General features: G+C 50.3%; 1 protein-coding gene across 1 annotated transcript in view; it reads right to left on the reverse strand.

Moving 5' to 3' along the window:
• Nucleotides 1-1,382: 1,382 nt before the first annotated feature.
• bbs9 (Bardet-Biedl syndrome 9) overlaps nucleotides 1,383-20,762 on the reverse strand; it is a gene marked incomplete at its 3' end in the record, with an annotated part of 57,407 nt that continues 38,027 nt past the window's right edge. Inside the window, 3 exon segments of the mRNA XM_047051368.1 lie at nucleotides 1,383-1,561; nucleotides 4,057-4,282; nucleotides 10,163-10,345. Of these exon segments, the coding sequence (XP_046907324.1) occupies nucleotides 1,383-1,561; nucleotides 4,057-4,282; nucleotides 10,163-10,345 (588 nt within the window).

Below are 20,762 nucleotides of genomic sequence, written 5' to 3' on the forward strand. Positions count from 1 at the left end.
ACAGTATATGAAGCGGCTGAAATGAGCAGTGAGACGGTGCCGTCTCTCTCTCTCTCTCTCTCTCTCTCTCTCTCTCTCTCTCTCTCTCTCTCTCTCTCTCTCTCTCTCTGTGGTCTCCCAGTCCGTCTCACGGCTGACGCTCTGTGAGGCTCTGTGAGGCTTGTGGTGCTGCCTCAGGTGCAGTTCTGTGGAGATCCCCCAGTCTGCCATGGAGACAGTGCAGGTTAGGTCACTTCCTCTCCTCCTCCCACATCCCTGATCTCTCCTACAACGGCACTGAATGCCAAAACAGCCATTTGAATAAATGCCAAATCGACAAATCAAGCTCATTTGTTTATAAATGCATAAATGCCGTCTGCACATTGACAGACGTTTACAATGTCGGAAATATATTGTGCGTGCCGTACATATCTGAGGTGCTGGATGGTCCTGCTTCTACTCTACCTCCAAACCAATGAATAGTCATCAAACCTGGCTTCGAATTACAGAGGTGTTTTTCTCACGAAGAGAGCCGGGGCTAATCCTCACATGCAGTTGCAATGTGCGGGGGATGTTGAGCTCCACCAATCAGATTTTTGCCTCCGGGAATGTAGGTCATCTTAGGCCAATTCCCAATACTCCCCCTTACCCCTTCCCCTTAATTTACCCCTTACCCTTGGCCCTCGAAAGTAAGGGGTAAGGGCTACATAGCCCTAGGAAATGGGACGCCACTTGGTTACAGGGACGTCATCTAGCACGTATCGATATCTCCAAAGCAAGTATGTGATGCACTGATATTAAACTAAATTAGCTGCTAATGGAGTTTACTTAAAACTGTAGACATGCTGGTCAGAGAAATGCGGGACTGTTGTGCAATTCAACACTGTCGTATTAGCGTACCAAACTAGCGATTTTTAGAAACGTTTCGATTTGGAAAATGGTTGCAAACATATATGTTCAGGACTGTGTTTAACACAAAACAAGACTGTCATAATTTTCTTATCCATTATTTAAGACGAAAATATTACATGTATCGGACTCTCTGGATGATCTGGCCGCCATTGTTGCCGGTCGCGCAGGATTCACATAGCCCTAGGTTTCAAGCAAGCTCCCGATCTTACTTGGTTTTAAGGGGTGTATACCCCTTAGTCTTAGCCCTTCCCCTAGCTCAAAAAGAGTATTGGGACACCACTAGCTCTCACGGGAACGCGCAAAACTAAGGGGAAGCGGTAAGGGGAAAAGGTAAGGGGGAGGATTGGGATTCGGCCTTAATCTCTCCCATCGCTACCCATTTCTTTTCACGCAACCTCCGTTTGTACCATCAGGCACCTGATTGGTCATAGGGACCAGTCAAAATACTCCATTATTTAATGATTTTGCCCACATGGTGGAGCAGGTCTCACCGACTTCTTGGTAAACTGTGTGAGGAAGTTCCCAAAGGGTTTTCCTTGTGCCTGGAGCATTTGACGATCCCCTGGACCTCTTGGTACGAGACCTATCTGAGTAAACTGATCCACATGCTGGCCAAGTCCACACTTCCTGTGGACGCGCTCGCAGGAAGTCCCATAGACACTGACATCCACTGGAAAATACAGGACAGGGAGGGTCGGAGAGAGGCACACACACACACACACACACACAGAAAAGCTCACCATGTGACCTAATGACAGAGCAACGCTAACAGTGATATGAGTAATGAAAACCGTGTGATAAACACGACTGACACTGTACTGATAGCATCAGGTGTTGTGCAGACGGGGTGTGTGTGTGGGTTGGGTGTGTCTGCGTGTGTTTACAACGTGTAGCCAAAAGCAGCTGTAGGTGATACTGACTGTGTGTGTGTGTACATCTGTGTTTCAAACATGAGGCAGATAACAGCTGTCGGTGGTACCATGTGTGTGTGTGTGTGTGTGTGTGTGTGTGTGTGTGTGTGTGTGTGTGTGTGTGTGTGTGTGTGTGAGCGCTCGTTCAGGAGTGTTTGGTAGCATGGGCCAAGAGCAGCTGTAGAAACGGACTGTGACGCCCAAGATGATGTAATCCGTGGAAGACACAGGGTCAGGTGAGGAGAGGGGGAGGGGTGAGCAAGGTAAGGCAGGGAGGGAGACATGGAGGGAGACATGGAGGGGGACAGGAAGGGGGACAGGGAGGGGGACAGGGAGGGGGACAGGGAGGGGGACAGGAAGGGGGACAGGGAGGGGGACAGGGAGGGGGACAGGGAGGGGGACAGGAAGGGAGACAGGGAGGGGGACAGGGGGACGAGAGGAGAGAGGACAGGAAGTGACTCATTTTGGAGGGAACCTGGTGGGTCCTACAAGGGAGTGAAAGTGTGTTCGGGAGGTTCAACATGGATGTTATAATCCACCAATAAATCTCACATGATTTCATTTACGTCCACACACAAACACACACAAACGCACACAGCGGTAGAGAAAAACAGAGATTCACTCGTTTTTCTTCGCTTCTCCATTCCTCACCCACCCCACCCACAATGATGTGTGTGTGTATGTGTACACATAAGCCTTTCACTCCCAGTCTTACAAACACACACCTTCTAATGTGCCAAGACAAACACACAGCAGGGTCTCCTGCTGGACCATGAAGCGGGGCTGGTTTGTGTGTGTCTAGTATGTGTTTGTTAGTGTGTACGTGTCTCGTAGTGTTTGTGTGCGTCGGTGGGTGTGCGTGTGCATGTGTGCGTTTGTGTGTGTCGGGGGCGACGGTTGCCGCCGGTGTTGTTGGAAACGTAAACAACTTGTGCGTTTACAGCCGATTGAAAAAGCAACATCTTTGGGTTTGGTAACAAATTACTGTTTACATAAAGACTGACAGGACTGTGTATGTGCATGTGCGTGTGTGTGTGCGTGTGTGTGTGTTGGCGTCAGACCAAAGGTGAAGGAAGGAGGGAGATCGGACGGCATCCCATTCCATCCATGTATCTGTCAAACACACACGCATGCACGTGATTGCGACCATGCAGGCACACACACACACATACACACACACATTACCAAAAACCTTCCTGCTGATAAAGTTCTAGATGCAGTTCCTGTGTGTCGTATGTTCAGCAGGCCCTACAGCCTGCCAAAACCATCATTTTAACCTCAGCATTTTCATCCATCAGTGTTGTCGCCCACACCAGGAATTACACCAAACAACACTCACACAGCCTCAGAAACACACACACACACACTTCACCTGTCAAAACTCGACAAATATTCTTTCCTCAAGATGCATGAATATGTTAAGCCTATGGTCCTCCCAAGGGTTCTTCCATTTTTCCTCAATGAGTTTTCCTGGGAGTTTGACAGTTTGAGCTTCCTTGAGGGTTTAGGTTGGCTGAGGGGCAGTTCTATGGGTCTATATGAAACCCTCTGTGACATTACTTGTAAAAAACAAAAAACAAGAGGGGTTATATTAGAAATTGTAATAAATTGGCTTCTGATTTGATCTGCACCCTCGTCTCCTGCCAGAGACTGTGAATGTGTGAAGCTCTAATCCAGAGTACTACAGCCTGAGAGAAGGTGCTGGAAGCCCCTGTTTATGTTTCCTTGCCTAGATCCATATTCATTAGGCTGGGCTAACTGGCTAACACAACAGCCTCTGTGTCCATTAATGTGTCTATTAGTCCACCTGTGTGGGACAGAGAGTGGAAGTGTGTGTTTGCACATGTGTCTGGGGGAGAGTTTGGGTGGGTTTGTAAGTGTGTGTGTATGTGTGTGTGTATGTGTGTGTGTATGTGTGTGTGTATGACACACACACAGAAGTTAATGACTGAATTAATCAGTTGTAGATGGTGACACAGGCAAGTTAACCCTACAGGACAGAGAATATTATAAGTGTGTGAGTGTGTGCGTGTGTCTGTGTGTTAAGGCTATAACCCGCCATAGGAATGGGCTGCATCCTAAAATCTTTTACTGAGGCGTCCGGTTTATGAGGCTTTCTCCCAGCTAGGGATGAGTGTGGTCATCCCTGGAACACCAGAGAAGAGGCCAAAACACACACACCCCACACACACACACACACACACACACACACCCCCCACACACACACACACACACACACCCCACACACACACACCTGGCAGCAGGAGCGGCGTGGGCGCGTTGGCCTCGGAGGACAGGGACAGGCGCCCCCCCTTGGCCAGGCGGTCGCACAGCAGGGTGATGTGCTTCTTGAGGCGCGCGGTGTCCCGGGGCATGGTCAGCTGGGAGGAGGCCAGGGACAGGGCCTGGTCCTTGGGGCTCCGCGACAGGCAGGTCCGCAGGAGGTGGGACACGGCTGCGTCCACGCTCTCCTCCCAACCCTGGGGAGGGGGGGGGGAGTGAAAGACATAGGAGTTAGTTAAAGGACAGATAGGGAGGTCAGTTAAATATGCAGATTTATATAATTCCATGACTATCTTAGATTGCATACGTCTGAAGCTACTAAACTTCTATATTGGTTGGAATCCCCCCCCCATGCTACTCTATAAAGAGGTGCCTGCTAACCCTCCACGGGGTGTAACAGTGCCCCTAGTGGCTGTGCTGGGGTGGTGTGGTCTGTTTCCTGGATACCTGGCGGGCCCTCAGACGGTGTGTATACCCCGCTACTGTCTCATCAGTCTGTCCGGTCCCCAGCTAGTCTAAACACACCGGCTGACTCTCCCACAGGAGGGACACACACACACTCTCCCCGTTCAGTCTCTCTCTCTTCCTCCCTCAGTCTCCCTCAGTCTCTCTCTCTTCCTCCCTCAGTCTCCCTCAGTCTCTCTCTCTCTCTCTCTCTCTCTCTCTCTCTCTCTCTCTCTCTCTCTCTCTCTCTCTCTCTCTCTCTCTCTCACACACACACACACACACACACACACAGAGGACACACACACACACAGAGGACACACACCTGCACTACAGACATGTCAGTGCTGGTTCAGTGTGAGAGAGTATATCTGGCCGACATACACTTCCGTTAACAATGACGAAAATGTAAAACGCGCGCACGGACACACACACACACCAGATACAATGTAATTTGATAGACAAGCCAATTATGAGAACTATTCAGTGGTGAAACCGTCCAATAATCCCTCACTCTTCTCATCTGTCTCGGAAAGAGAGGGGGATCTTGTCTGGCCATCTCCTCTGAAGACTCGCACACCCACCCACTTACTGTCCCAATGACCCAACACAAACACACACACACACACCTACTGAGCTACCATACCACACAAATACACATGCACTGACCTATCCTGACAACAGGATCACAGTCTTTCGGTGACACACACACACACACACACGGTCCATCTCTCAGAGTAGGATGCCTGTGGGTGTTGACAGGTGCCCGCCCCTAGTGTCCCCTGCCGCCACTGTGATAGGCCCTAATGAGCCCTAATGACAGGTAATAAGCCCTGGAGGGGTGACGACAGAGATGGCCCCGATTCACTGGCAGGGGGGGGGGGGGGGGGGGGGGGGTAAATAGAGAGGGAGATAGAGAGATATAGAGAGGGATGTATTGAGACAGACAGAAAGAAAGAGAGACTGAAACGAGAGAGCAGGGAGAGGTAGAGGAGGACGAGGTATGGGAGAGAGTGTTTGTGTGTCGATGTGGGCGAGTGACAGGAAGGAGGGAAGTGAGGGAGGGAGAGGGTGGAGGGAGAGACAGGGAGGAAACAGGTAGGAGGGAGAGAGAGACAGGGAGGAGAGAGGTAGGAGGGAGAGAGAGACAGGGAGGAGAGAGGTAGGAGGGAGTGAGAAGGGTGGAGGAGAGACAGGAAGGAGACAGGTAGGAGGGAGAGAGAGAGACAGGGAGGAGAGAGGTAGGAGGGAGTGAGAAGGGTGGAGGGAGAGACAGGGAGGAGACAGGTAGGAGGGAGGGAGAGAGAGATAGAGAGAGAGAGAGAGAGAGCCTCGACCTGAGAGCTTAGTATCATACTGATGAAATGCTATGGAAGCTTTTATATATTAGCATTGACGGACCAAAGGTTTCAGTTTCTGTCAGACAGAGTTGTGCAGAGATGGCTGCATGGTCAGCAGGGAAGAGAGCACGGCATTTTTAAGGTTAAAAGTCAATTGTTTTGCTGACTATTACCTTTTTAATCACTAGAAATGTGATTTCATTGTTGTTACTTTTATATCCAGGATGTGTTTAATAAATGGTTAAACATTTTAACAGAATAACACAACTTATAAAAGTCTTTGGTTTTGTTGTAACAATGATAAATTACAACTTTTGGAGGGGGGACCAGTAAAAATGTTCTTGGGGCCAGTAAGATTCAAACCCACTGGCCCGGTGGGGCCAGTGCCCAATTTTTTTAATGTTGAGCCCTGGTGCGGTTTGGATTGGTGGCCCAACAAGGCAGTATACGGGTGGACGGCAGCAGGGAGAACATCTCCTTCCACTTCCTTGGCAACGTAGCCGGTCCACTCTGACCAGACCATTTGAATTCCCCCCCCTCCTCCTCCCCGACACACAAAAAAAGCTCCTTTAAATCGGATTTCTGAACTTTCCAGAAGCTGGAAGGCTGTTGAGGAGGTCAGAGGGGAGGGTCCCTGGGGGGGAGGGGGGGGGGGCAGCCTGTGATGTCAGGATGTAGTGTCATGGGGATGCTGCGGGAGAGGAGCCTATTCCAACAGACTGCAGTGATCCAGACAGCCGTCTCTCAGACGACTGGGGAAGTCATTTCAATGTTGGGCCGGTTCTCCTGGTCAGAGCAGCGTGATGTGCGGTCGGCCCGGCGCCGGGAGAGCAGGATTCCTTGGCTATGTCACCGAATGTCGAAATATTTTTTTTTTTGTAGAGGCTTGATTGAGAGTGATGTTTTGGAAAGACACATGTGTGTTTCTATTCTTTATATGCAACAAACTAGGTAATTTAATGGTATGAAGATGTACTTTGACCAAAATGTACAGATATTTATACAAAAAGCTTTTCTATTTATTTATTTATTTATTTATTGTCATTTTAGGCTATATATGGAGAGCATGCTAACGTTATATTCATGTAGGATAAATGCCCTACAGTCCACGATTGAGTGATTGATTGAGTGCTTTGAATTCAAACAATGAAAAACAGATGCATGTGTCTCTAAAACTGATAAAAAACCTAGGTGTTTCCAAACATTTGACAGGTATTGTATGATGACAACATATGTTTTCCCTAAACGTTTTAAACATTTAATTCATCTCACTCATCCTCTCGGTCCACTGAGGTGTTTGATATCGTTTCACGTGCCGCTACCGAGACAAGCGCTCGTTTCATGTCGAGGCAATAAAGCTTCAGACTGGAATTTGACAGGAGGGATAATTATGGAGAAGATGATGGAGCAAGACGCGAGGAGGAGAGGTGGTATGGGTTCCTGAAAGTTGAAGTAATGTAAACATTAGAGAGAACAAGGTGCAGGAATAGAACAGGGTCAGATGAAGTCAGCAGCTCTATTCAGAGTCCAGCGGAGAGGAGAGAAAGAGAAGGGGGGGAGAGAGAGAGAGAGTACAAGAGAAATGGGAGAGTGAGACAGAAGGATAAAGAAAGAGAGGAAACAGATAGACAGAGAAAGAGAGCGAGAGAGAGAGAAGGTAGCAGGCGAGCGTTCTGGTTGGCTGCACCGGTCTAGCTGGTCGGGCCAAGCTAAACGAGCTCCCCGTCAATTACCAAAGACATGGGTTTCCTGTGACACTCCTCCTCTCCTCCTCTTTCTCCTTCCTGACGGCCATTTCTCTACCGAAGCAAAAAAAGCCAATCACATAAACCCTTTTCTTCCCTCATCCCTCCATCCCTCCAGTCCTCCCACGTCCCACTCCTTTCTCCTTCGGCCGAGGAGCGTCACTGTCCTGCCACGTCTTCCGTCATCCCTCCTTCTCATCCTGTTTTCTCCTCCAGGTCTTCAACCCTGGTCCTCAGGACCCACCGTTCTGCGGGTTCTAGAAGTTTCCCTGCTCCAACACACCTGATTAAAATGACGTTGGTCGTTGGCAGGCTTATCGACCCTTCCTAAGAACCAGGTGTGCTGGAGCAGGGTAACGTCTAGAGACCTGCAGAACAGTGGTTCCCGAGGACCAGGGTTGGGAACCACTGTTCTAGAGTTAACGTGCTGGTATTCATCTATTCGACTCCGTGTTTAACTCCATTACTCGCGCCTCTCGATCTTCTGTTGTCGTTTTAGGACTCGGGGGCAGGAAGGTTCAGTGGACGTGTGTCAATAGTGCTAAGTGGCCTCCTCTCCTTGACTCTTCTCCCTAATCCACCGACGGTTTGGTTTTCTAATCCCACCCACCACTCCTGCCCGCGCGGCGGACAAGCCAGCTCGGAATCCTGTCAGCATTCCCAGGTATTTATCCCCGAGGAATTCCATTGAAGGGAACTTCAGCGAGGAGAAGGAGGCTTCACGCTCACCTGGGACGACCCTCGCCGCCGAGGATTACGCCAGAGGTCGAAGGTCACGCGCTGGCCGGGGCGGAAAGGTGACGCGGGCTCTTGACCCGCACCTTTGATACGGAGGACTATGGGCTAAGACGTCTCTCCCTCTCTTGCGCACAAAAGCGTGCACATTCCATCCATCAACTCAAATGTATTTGCTCACACACACACACACACACATCTAAACTCACAGACACGCGTGTGCAATTTTCTAAAAGAAGCCTGTCTGACTCCATCTACACGGGTAGGTAATCCCTCCGCATTGGTGTCGTAGGAGTGCGTCTTTCTAAAATAACCCTTTCCTCATGTCTGTGGTAATGCAGCGAGCATGACCCTAATTACCTTTCATTAACTTAATCCCATTCACAAGAGCAACCGCTACAACAAACACACGGAAACACACGCACACACACAGTACACCGACACCGTCTTACTCTGGGGGGCTCTGAAGCCCTTTCAGGTGCAGTCTATTCCGAGCTGCTGGCAAAATGTGTGTGTGTGTAATGCTCTATATCAATAGATGCATGCGTGTGTGTGTGTGTGACATACAGTGCGTATTCCATTCCCCCCTCCAGAGGAGACAGGAGTAATTTGGTGTGAAACTGGGTTAATGGAGCGAGCTCTGAATAGAAACAGTCTGAGTGATAATGACACACTCTCTTTGATCATATCACCCCACACACACAACTACCCCTGCCATTCACACACACACACATACACAACTACCCAAACTCCCACACACACACACAACTACTCCACAACTACACGCACACACCAACACACAACTACACTACCCCCCCCCCCCCCCACACACACACACACACACCGGGGGGGGGGTTGTCCCTTGGGTCTCCATGCAGGCAGGGTTCTGCCAGCGTGTCAGAGGGCTCTCTCAACACGCCTGTTTATTTGACATTTAGAATCACTACCAGGACATCTCCCCCTGCCCTCCCCCCTCCCCCCCCGCCACACACACACTCTCTAACACACACACACACACACTCTCTCTAACACACACCCATCTCACACGGCCCCTCAGTGGAGCCCCAGTGCCCCTCTGACACAGTCGGCCATATTTAAACCCTGCAGGTTGTCTTTCGTAGGTGGGGATCCCTGTTGTATTCCACTGGGATGGAGGGTCGACCACCTCTAAGGTCATCAGAAGGTCAATGTATGGGGACCCTGTCTCTGTCCCTCTGTCACACACACCTTACACACACCCAGCGGTGAGGCCGACAGGGAGTGCTGAGTGGCACCTGTGAGTGAGTGAGTGTGTGTGTGTGTGTGTGTGTGTGAGAGTGTGTGTGTGTGTGTGAGTGTGTGTGTGTGTGACTGTGTGTGTGTGTTCTACAGGGAGGTGGACCACTTAGGGGTTTTAGAGTAGCCCCAGGGAGCTGCACAGTGTTTACTCTGCTGAGGGAGGGGAGGGGGGGGGGGGGGGGGCTGAGCATGCAGGAGACAGATGTGGAGACAGGTCATGTGTTTGTTAGTCTGTGCGTGCGTGTGCATCTTATCACTAGGGGATGACAGCCCTGTGTTAGTACCTGTGTTTAGGTGTCCTTTTCTTGACCATTTTTGGAGAGGGGGAATTAGTGTGCAGTGTTTGAGTGCGCGTCCAAATGATGTGTAACACAGTAGGAGTGCGCGTCGCTGTGAGCGGTTTGTGCCCGAGTGTGCGCGAGCACGTGTGTGTGGTTGCGTGTGGTTTTTCGCGTGTCTGTATGTTTGTGCGTGTCTGCGTGTGTGCATGTTTCCGGATGCGTACGATCGACACCGTGTGTGTGTGTGTGTGTACCAGCTGGGGCGTGTCGTGCAGCAGGGGCAGCAGCGTGGCCTCCAGGATGCTGCTCTGCTCGGGGCCCAGGCCCTGCCACAGGGTCACCAGCAGGATCAGCAGGTGGCTGGCGCTCCGCAGGCGCGAGAAGGCCCGCTCCAGGAGGGCCCTGTTGTCCTCCGCCGCGTCCGCCAGGGCGATCACCTGGGGGAGGGGGGGGGGGGGGTGTTAGAGTTAATGTATGTTTGGGTCACTCTGATGTTGTGAGTACGGTAAGCGATAGCGAAAGGGTGAGAGGTGGGCCTGAGGAGAGAGACCAGGGAGAGACTGAGAGAAAAGGGGGAGAGAGAGAGAGACCAGACGAGAACTCTCCAAACGCAGAGGACATCCTGTCGGAGGAGGGAGGTGAGTGGGGGGGGGGGGGGGGGGGGGGCGGAGGGGGGGCTGAACCATTAGGTGTGGTCTGAGAGCTGAACCTGAGCAGGGGAGGGAGGAAGGGGTGTCAATCCCTCCACTCTGGGCTGGAACCACATGAAGGAGTGGTGACGGAGAGAGATGGATGGGAACAGGAGAGGGCGAGAGAGAGAGAGAGAGAGAGAGAGAGAGAGAGAGAGAGAGAGAGAGAGAGAGAGAGAGAGGAGAGAGAGAGAGAGAGAGAGAGAGAGAGAGTCACAGAAAGGACAAGAGGAGCACAATGACCTGGGCTATTTGACAATAGGTTTTTCCAATGAAAATGTCACACTTTTCACAGTGAACAGAAACCGAAACTGTTATACTCAATTTATGCGCACAAACGTACGTACACACACACACAGGTAAAACCCCAGGCACGCTAACCCAAACACAGAATCTCCCCTTACCCACAAACCCCAGAGAGTACCTCACTTCACTCAACCCCCCCCCCCCCCCCCTTCCACGCCATCTCCCTTGGCAACCGTGTCACTCAGCCCGACGTTAAACAAACGCTGAGAACCCCCCCCCCCCCCCCTCTCCCGAGCAAAAGGCACTTTCAAAGGGGGAATTTGGTGGTAAAGATTGGTGTGTATTGATAAAAAGGGCCGCCCTGCCAAGCTAAATGGAGGTCCTAGTCAAGGGCCTTATTGTGCGGGGCCCAACGTAGCGCTGATTGATGCCAGCTGAGGGGAACACAAAGGCACATTTAGCCCCCCGAAAAATCTACACACACACACGCAACATCCAGAACACACAATCCCTCACACACACGCCGCCACACAGTCACATGGCCAGGGTTCCACTGTGGATGATCGGGGGGGGGGGGGTTACTAGGGTAACCCCTGGGGTGACCTCTGGGGTAACCCCTGTGTGGAGGTACCTGGCCTCGCTGTGACCTCCGTCAGCAGAGAGCGGGGTTAGCGTGTAGCCCAGTGCGTCGGGAGCCGGCCGTGCTACAAACAAACCTTCCCACACCTTCTCTCTACTGCTCTCTAGTACCATGTGTCTGTGTGTGACTGTGTGTGTGTGACCGTGTGTGTGTGACTGTGTGTGCGTGTAACCTAGCTATGGAGGAGCAGAGATGACACGCTAAGGCGTCCTTTTCCAACCTGCTGCCACGACAACACTCCCCCCATCAGGCCCGTTAAGGGGCACCCAGCATCTCTCCCCCCCACCCCCCTCGCCCCCCCGGGGGGTGAGGATGACTGCCATTCCACCCCGGCTAAAAATACTGAACACCTCAGTCTGCTAGCATGACCCAGACCAAACACTGCTGTTACCAGACTGGCCCAGGAAACTGGGTATTCCTGGAGTCCCAAAAACCACAGACAGAGGGGCAGAAAAACAGAAAGACACACACACATACACACTACAGTGTGCAGGAAAACACACACACACAAGCTACACATGCAAAATGACACACATCAGTGTGCACGAACGTGCACGCACGCAGACACACAAACACGGGTTACCCCCGCAGTGGGCGAACACACCAGTGAGCTAGGACGTGCACACACATAAACATAAACAGGTCTCGGTATACACCAGTGTAATTTTAGCCTCTACAGCCTGTGTGATGGATCATGAAGGGTTGTAGTAGGTTCGAGTTGAACCTTGAAATACAGTGTTTTACCAAAGAGTTGATGGGGGGGGGGGGTCATGTTGAAACCTCCACTCCGCATAATATTCATTTGGTTAGCGAAGGAAGGAATCCAGGAAAATATATGTTTTCCAAGAGAGTGAAAGATCGTCCGGAACATTTTTGATTTGTATGTACTTTGTGACCACAGTGTGACAAGAAAGAAGTGCACGTGTGTCTGTCTGTCTGTCTGTGTGTGTGTGTGTCTCTGTGTGTATATGCATTCGTACGTGTGTGTGTGTGTGCACGTCTCTGTGTGTGTGTGTGTGTGTGTGTGCACGTCTCTGTGTGGGTGTGTGTGCACGTCTCTGTGTGTGTGTGTGTGTGTCTCTGTGTGTGTGTGTGTGTGTGTGTGTGTCTCTGTGTGGGTGTGTGTGTCTCTGTGTGTGTGTGTCTCTGTGTGGGTGTGTGTGTGTCTCTGTGTGGGTGTGTGTGTCTCTGTGTGTGTGTGTGTGTGTGTCTCTGTGTGGGTGTGTGTGTGTCTCTGTGTGTGTGTGTGTGTCTCTGTGTGGGTGTGTGTGTGTCTCTGTGTGGGTGTGTGTGTGTCTCTGTGGGTGTGTGTGTGTCTCTGTGTGGGTGTGTGTGTGTCTCTGTGTGTGTGTGTGTGTGTCTCTGTGTGGGTGTGTGTGTGTCTCTGTGTGGGTGTGTGTGTGTCTCTGTGGGTGTGTGTGTGTCTCTGTGTGGGTGTGTGTGTGTCTCTGTGTGGGTGTGTGTGTGTCTCTGTGTGGGTGTGTGTGTGTCTCTGTGGGTGTGTGTGTGTCTCTGTGTGGGTGTGTGTGTGTCTCTGTGTGGGTGTGTGTGTGTCTCTGTGTGGGTGTGTGTGTGTCTCTGTGGGTGTGTGTGTGTCTCTGTGTGGGTGTGTGTGTGTCTCTGTGTGGGTGTGTGTGTGTCTCTGTGGGTGTGTGTGTGTCTCTGTGTGGGTGTGTGTGTGTGTCTCTGTGTGGGTGTGTGTGTGTCTCTGTGTGGGTGTGTGTGTGTCTCTGTGTGGGTGTGTGTGTCTCTGTGTGGGTGTGTGTGCGCGGGTGCGTAAGTGCACGCTCAGTTTAGCCGGTAGATTAGACACTTCCTGCTCAGTTGGCCACAGCAAGTAGCATGGACACACTCCAAACCACTTACACACCACCCATATGTGTGTGTTTCATAACACACACACACACACACACAGGGCAGTGCGCCATCTCTTTGGATGGAAAATGACAGTGGTTTGTTTGGCAGAGCTACGTGGCAGAACTTCTGCCGCTCGCTCAGGGGGTCCGGAGAGACGAGGGAGAGGACACACTGATAGGCCCAACAGGAGACACAGAAAAGAGGGATCGGGATGGAAAAGGAACGAGAGAAATGGTGTGTGTGTGTGTGTGTGGGGGGGGGGTAGGATTCGGGGGGGCATGAAGAGAGGGAGCGAGAGAGAGGAGTGATGGAAAGAGGGAGTTGAAAGGGAGGGGGTTCAAACAGGAAGTTCACAGAAAAGTCAGGTTGTCGACATAGCGCCATGTTGTTCACCCTGTCCAAGTAGACCTCCATTAGTAGATTAATAGTCTTTTAAAGGTCACTATGTGTGTGTGTGTGTGTGTGTGTATCCACGTGTGTTTCTTTTCAGCTCTATTAATAAATGAGTAGTAGTTTAAAATGCTGTGTGTGTTGTGGATGAGAGTAATCATTCATCAGTATGTACAGTAGTAACAGTCTCACTCTTTCCAAGTTATCATTAAAAAGCCAATTAAACACAAGTTTTAACCATGGCCAGAATCTCAGGGCCCATTTCCTTCAATATATCTATCGAGAGTGCTGTGTAAGGTTAGCTGAAAACCATTTATATACAAAAAAGAACTACAAAACAGTACAAACAAGCTGAAAGAACATGCTGTGTTTCATGTTTGTTTGATCCACCTGTAAGACAAGGTTTAGGAGGCTCAAGTACTCTCTCCTCCTTGCTCCCTCCCTCCCTCCCTCACACACACACACACACACACACACGGTATGCTCTGCCCCAGAGGGGAGCGCGACTTAGCTTGATTAGCATCTGGCTAGCCGATGGACGGACTGATGGACAGTAACCGCTTTTGTCTGCCGTCTCGGTAGCGGAACAGCTAAGTGAGATAACACTGTCTTCACTGGTCTGATAAGAACAAAAGAGAGAGAAAATGAGGGAGATAGATAGCGAGAAAGACAAGAGAGAGAGAGAGAGAGAGAGAGAGAGGGAGAGAGAGAGAGGGAAGGAAGGAGAAAGAGGGAGAAATGGTGAGAGAGGTAGAGACAGTCAGAGAGAAAGGGGGAGTGAGAGAGAGAGAGACAGTCAGTCAGGCTTTGTTTACAGAAGGCCCGGCGGGGTCTTCAGAAAGACAAAAAGAGAAGAGTAAAAGGATAGTATCTGGCCTCACCCACACAGGGAGAGGGGGGGGAGGGGAGGGGGGGGGGGGGGGTGGGGGGGGGCAACCTGAGATGGGTTATCAGCTCTGGTGAAAGGCTCCAAACCGCACAGCCAAGATAAAGCTACCCTCCTCCTCTCTCCCGCCCTCCGCCTCCGCTCTGCTTTCACAGCCGGTCGCCCATCTCCACGTGCGTCTGTGCACTCCCTCCCTCCCTCTCTCCCTCCCTCCCTCCCTCCCTCCCTCCCTCCCTCCCTCTCTCCATCCATCCTCATTCCCCAAACACACTCTGGGGGGGGGGGAAGAAAGTCTGTTTGGGAAAACAATAGTAATCACATCATTTGAGTAGCTCAAGTCTAAAGCTTGAACGCTCGGTCCATGAGCATTACAGAACAACGTATGGCTTTACATCATTCTACATCGCACTCGACAGTATAGGAGGTCTGGTTTCGGCCTTTGCGCATATCTGGTTTCTGCTGTCCGACTTTTTCTTGGATCGATATGAAGGGATCTGCATCGCGCCACTCTTTTAACACCTCATCACTTCCAGGCCCGGGGGATTCATGATGTCATCAAAGAGGGACTACATGGGACGTACGGCTACCATGGCGTTATGCAGCATTTTGAACTTTTTTTTATACTTTGGGCAGCTGCACTTGCACACTATGTACTATTGCAATTACGCACAAAATGCTGCCTATTAGGGCCATCCTACTAGCTGTGAGGTTGAGTATCGGAGCTCAGATCTCAGGTCAGATGGGTGTTCCTCTGTACTGGTACAGGAGACATGAGGAGAGGGTGAGGCTGGTCTGACACCAGCACCTTTGACCCGTCTGCTGCCTGGCAGGGGTTTTATGGATGATCGCCGTGTTCTCTGGACAGGCAGTAAAACATCTCAGGGTGATTTATGAGCCACCGCTCCGTCAAAGACCATGTGACTTCACTTTTGTTTTCACTTGGATGGAGCATGGAGAGGTGTGTGTGTGTGTGGTGGGATTGGTTGGTTTTGTGTTGTGTGAGTGTTGGTTCAACACTCGTGTGTGTGTGTGTGTGTGTATGCGTGTGTGTGTTTGGAACGTGCAGAAACGCTCAGATGCATGGGGGGTACCCGCACACACACACACACACACAGCCCCTCTCTCTAAGAAAACCAAGGTCAGTGGTTACTCCCCTTCCTGACTTTAGGGTGGTCCAAACCCAAACAGGGAGACTAAATAAGAGACCCGTGCCTGCCTAAGTGACACCCAACCTGGGATGAACACTCAGGCGAGGTGCAGGCTGCAGTAGCCCCAGGCCCACTTCAAAATGTTCAACATGATCAGCATCATTGCAAGTCATTGACAATTCCAGGCCCAAACAGTCTTCCTGAAGTGTATGTGCTGTGATGGTGACGATGACGGGCCCGGGGTAGATAGAGGAGCGGAGCCGCCATGCTAGCAGGCCTCAAGGCAGGATCAATCCCAAACATGGATACTATGCATATATTGACTTGGCTTCACGTGAGATTAAAACGGTCTCGTAGGGTATAAATGGAGAGGTTGAGCACTTTCAGTTTGAACAAGGGCCGCACACATGCTCCGTGCGTGTGTGTGTGTGTGTACAAGTAGGTCGGTGTGTGTGAGCGCGTGTGTGTGCGTCAGGTCAGACCGGGTGATGGAACACAGGGCTATCCTCCCCTGGAGGGGACGAGGCTGGGGGCGGACGGAGGCGGGGGGGGTCTTTCTATAGCACACACTCTCCCGGGCAACTGACAACACGTCCGCCCTTCATCAAGTACTCTCAAACAGCTGTGCAGTGTGCTGTTGAGGGTCAAAGATCAAACCGACACGCCGACAAACGCGCGCGCTTCCTCCCCAGTGCGCAACACACGCCCTGCTCGAGACACACACTTTGAACCAAGACACACTGATCCGTCCTGACACATCCAGTCACACACACACACACACCCGGACACACGGCAGAGAATTCTCCCTTCGCTCCAGTGTTCTTGGCTTTGCGGAAGAGGAGAAGTTCATCGTTTGTGGCAGAAGTTCACCTGAAGGGTTCATTTTGATAACATCTGTGATTAGAGGGAACACCACGGGTTGAGACACGTGTGTGGGTGTGCATATGTGTGAATGACATATGCATATATACAGTATATGCATACGGATGTATATATATATATATATATCACTGACGCTGGAACATTCTGACTGCCGTTAAGTACACTGGAGCAAAAGTAATACTGAAAACCACCATTCGTGTTTTGCAAAACTGACATTCGACCTTTTAGCAAGTAGCTGTGCATTTTTGTGTGCGTGTATGCGCGCGCGTGTGTGTGCGTGCGCGTGTGTGTGTAGGACAGCGTCTCTGTCCGTCCAAGGCTTCCATATTTAGTCTCTCCCAGTCTAACTGTGGGCCTCTAATCACACAGAGGCCTTCCTTTCTACTCATTTCAGTCCACACACACTCCTCTGGTCTGTCATTAACAGCTCAAACTCACCTCCCAGGCAGCACACACACAAACGCACACACAAACGCACACACACACACACACATAATCATACACATAGTAACCACGCACCAAGGCCTACGCAACGCAACACAACGCAACACACAACCCCACAAAAACGATATGGTGCACCTCCCAGTAGAGACAGTAGGGTAGGGAAGGCAGCTTGCACAAACAGCTGTCAAACAGGCAGCTGTTTGTGCAAGAGACAAAAACAAAGACATCCAATCTCTTGCAGACACAACACTGCTGAGCCTGGCTACAAATTAGCATCAAACAAAGACAGAGAGGGAACCCAAACACACACACAGAGAAACAGTAACACACACACAAGACCACAACACACACACACAGAAAGAAGATCATAACACACACACACAAACACACAGAGAAGACAGTAACACCCACACACACACACACACACACACACACACAAGACCACAACACACACACACAGAAAGAAGATCATAACACACACACACACACACATGACCACAACACACACACACAGAAAGAAGATCATAACACACACACACAAACACACAGAGAAGACAGTAACACCCACACACACACACACACACACACACACACACACAAGACCACAACACACACACACAGAAAGAAGATCATAACACACACACAGAGAAGACAGTAACACCCACACAAGACCACAACACACACACACAGAAGACCACAACACACACACACAGAAAGAAGATCATAATACACACACACAGTGATGACCATAACACACACACACACACAAGACCATTACGCACAAAATCACACACAGAGAGAAAATACTGTGACACAGTAGAGGTGTTCAGTGCAGCTTCGTCAACCCCACAAATGTCAAATTGTTCTGTACATCATAGGAATGTGTGTGTGTGTGTCAGTGTGGACCAGAGGCCAGCTAACATGCCCCGGCAGAGACCGACTGTCCCAGAACCATTTCAGGGGTCACAAGCATGTCAACAGAGTCCACTTTCAGGAAACGTGATCGCAAGCCTAAGTGCAGTGAATAAGTCATAGCCTCCTATGTAAACCAAGGTATTACTTTGTAGAGTGAGGGAGGGAGAGACTGAATGACATTGAAGTAAGAGAGCCTGGTGGAAATGGACATGGGGATGATAGAGGGAGAGAGAGAGAGGGAGGAAGAGAGACAGAGAGAGAGAGAGAGAGAGAGAGGGAGGGAGAGAGACAGAGAAAGAGAAAGAAAGACAGAGAGAGAGGGAGGGAGAGAGAGAGAGAGAGAGAGAGAGAGAGAGAGAGAGAGAGAGAGAGAGAGAGAGAGAGAGAGAGAGAGAGAGAGAGAGAAAGAAAGAAAGAAAGGGAGAGAAAGAGAGAGAGAGACAGAGAGAGAGAGAGAGAAAGAAGGAGAGAGAGAGAAGGAGAGAGAGAAAGAAAGAAAGAAAGAAAGAAAGAAAGAAAGAAAGAAAGAAAGAAAGAAAGAAAGAAAGAAAGAAAGAAAGAAAGAAAGAAAGAAAGAGAGAGAGAGAGAGGGAAAAGAGGGGACTCGAGGGGGAGAGGGAATCAGAGAAAAGATTTCACTCACTTGAAGCAGTCCAGACTTAACAGCCCAAGTGTACCTTTGGCAGGTAGACATACACACACTAACACGTACACACACACACACACACACACCATTAGACTGAAGTTAGAGGTTTGGTCTGGGTCCCAGTGAAAATGACACTAATTTGAAGCTAAGGACATCTGGCAAAGACAACTCCTGCTGCAGTCCACGAGCCACAAGCTAATGCTAACTGTAGCCGGTAGTTCCCATTCAGATACAAACTGCTTACAGGAAAACCTATGTCATAAATGTAAATGCTACTACCGCTAAAGCATCAGCTAATCTGATGATTGCATAGTTGCACAGCATGATAAATCCTGACGGCTCAAGCTTTAATGATCCTGGAAACGCCACAATAGGGGCATTGTCTCCTCGCTCATCTTAACACACATGCCATAAACAGACACAAACACACAGCAAATGCATTGGCGCACATTAAGTCTCAACCCCTAAACCCAAACTCGAACCCAAATTCTAACACACACACAAACAAACACACACACACACCCTTGCTTGCTATGTCCCTGCGACGCAGGGCTCTGTTTGCCCATGCCATGCCTGTTTGCTTTTCTCTCAATGGTCTCCTTTGAATGGCCCACGGCGGAGGAGGGGGGGAGAAAAAAATGAGGGGAACTCTGGGAATTTTACGGCAACAAGATAAATATCCGCACCGTGGCGTCGCGGGTAGAGACGCATGCCGACGCACACGCGCGCGCGCGCGCACGCACGCCTTAGTAGGCGAGCCTTCTGATTCCAGAGTATGTGTAATCATATTAAACGGGCATTGTCTGCAGGCGGAAGCGACACATACATGGCAAAGAAAGCAGAGAGGGGAGGACATGTTGACTTTGGAGAGAGCGCAATGGGAGAGGTGATCAGTCATAGGGCTGGCCAGTCTTCCACACACACACACACACACACACACACACACACACAGACAGACGTGCACATGCACGAGCACGCACGCACGCACGCACCACACACACACACACAAACGCTCACACACACACACGAGAGCAGGTTCCCACAAAACATACAAACACCAATGTGCATTCCATACAAGCATGCACAAGTCGCGCCAGAGGACCTATGTCCATCAGGCATAGGGAATAAATATTCACAACGGTAATCATTTTTGCATATGCTCTACAAAACACAAACACACACATAAACACACACACACACACATTCTGTCGGCCGTTATTTGCTTGCAGTTTGGCCAAATCTTTAACAAACAGGATTCAGATCATCACTCATAAATTAGTAGCATGAAATAAATTTCCTCCTGGACGTGTGCCTGTGTCAGTGTGTGTGTGTGTGCCTGTGTCAGTGTGTGTGTGTGTGCCTGTGTCAGTGTGTGTGTGTGTGTGTGTGGAACAGACAACTATTCATACGCCGAGGCCATAGAAGGTAAATCAGTCGATTTATCAAAATGCGGGGAAATGTCGCGTGAACTTGGCCGACACAGCCAACATATGCAGCACTAATTCATCCCAGAGACGGGGGTTACACACACAGCAAAACACACACAGAGAGACAGACACAGCAAAACACACACAGAGAGACAGACACAGCAAAACACACACAGAGAGACAGACACAGCAAAACACACACAGAGAGACAGACACAGCAAAACACACACAGAGAGACAGACACAGCAAAACACACACAGAGAGACAGACACAGCAAAACACACACAGAGAGACAGACACAGCAAAACACACACACATTCCAAGACACACACACACATAGAGAGAGAGAGACAGACATTAAGAGAGTGTGTATGGGTGTCTCTAGACAGTGGCGGGGTGGTTGTGTGTTGTCTGTGGTTAAAGGTCCTGGCTAGAGGGTAGTGTTGTTGTTGTTCTGTAGTCCTGTCACTATCCATCAGTCTGCTGTCTCTAATGGCTTTCTCCTTCCTGCACACCAAGCTATACGCAGAGATAGACTGGATGTGTGTGTGCGAGTGTGTGTCAGGAGAGTAACTCCACTGGCAGAGTGTATGCGTGGCCGAGGATGTGTAAAGAGTAACATACTCCGAAACACTTACAGAAGACTATTAGCCATGCTAATGTTTCTACATGACAAGAATATCT

The sequence above is a fragment of the Hypomesus transpacificus genome, unplaced genomic scaffold, assembly GCF_021917145.1.
Source record: "Hypomesus transpacificus isolate Combined female unplaced genomic scaffold, fHypTra1 scaffold_149, whole genome shotgun sequence".
NCBI classification, from domain to species: domain Eukaryota; kingdom Metazoa; phylum Chordata; class Actinopteri; order Osmeriformes; family Osmeridae; genus Hypomesus; species Hypomesus transpacificus.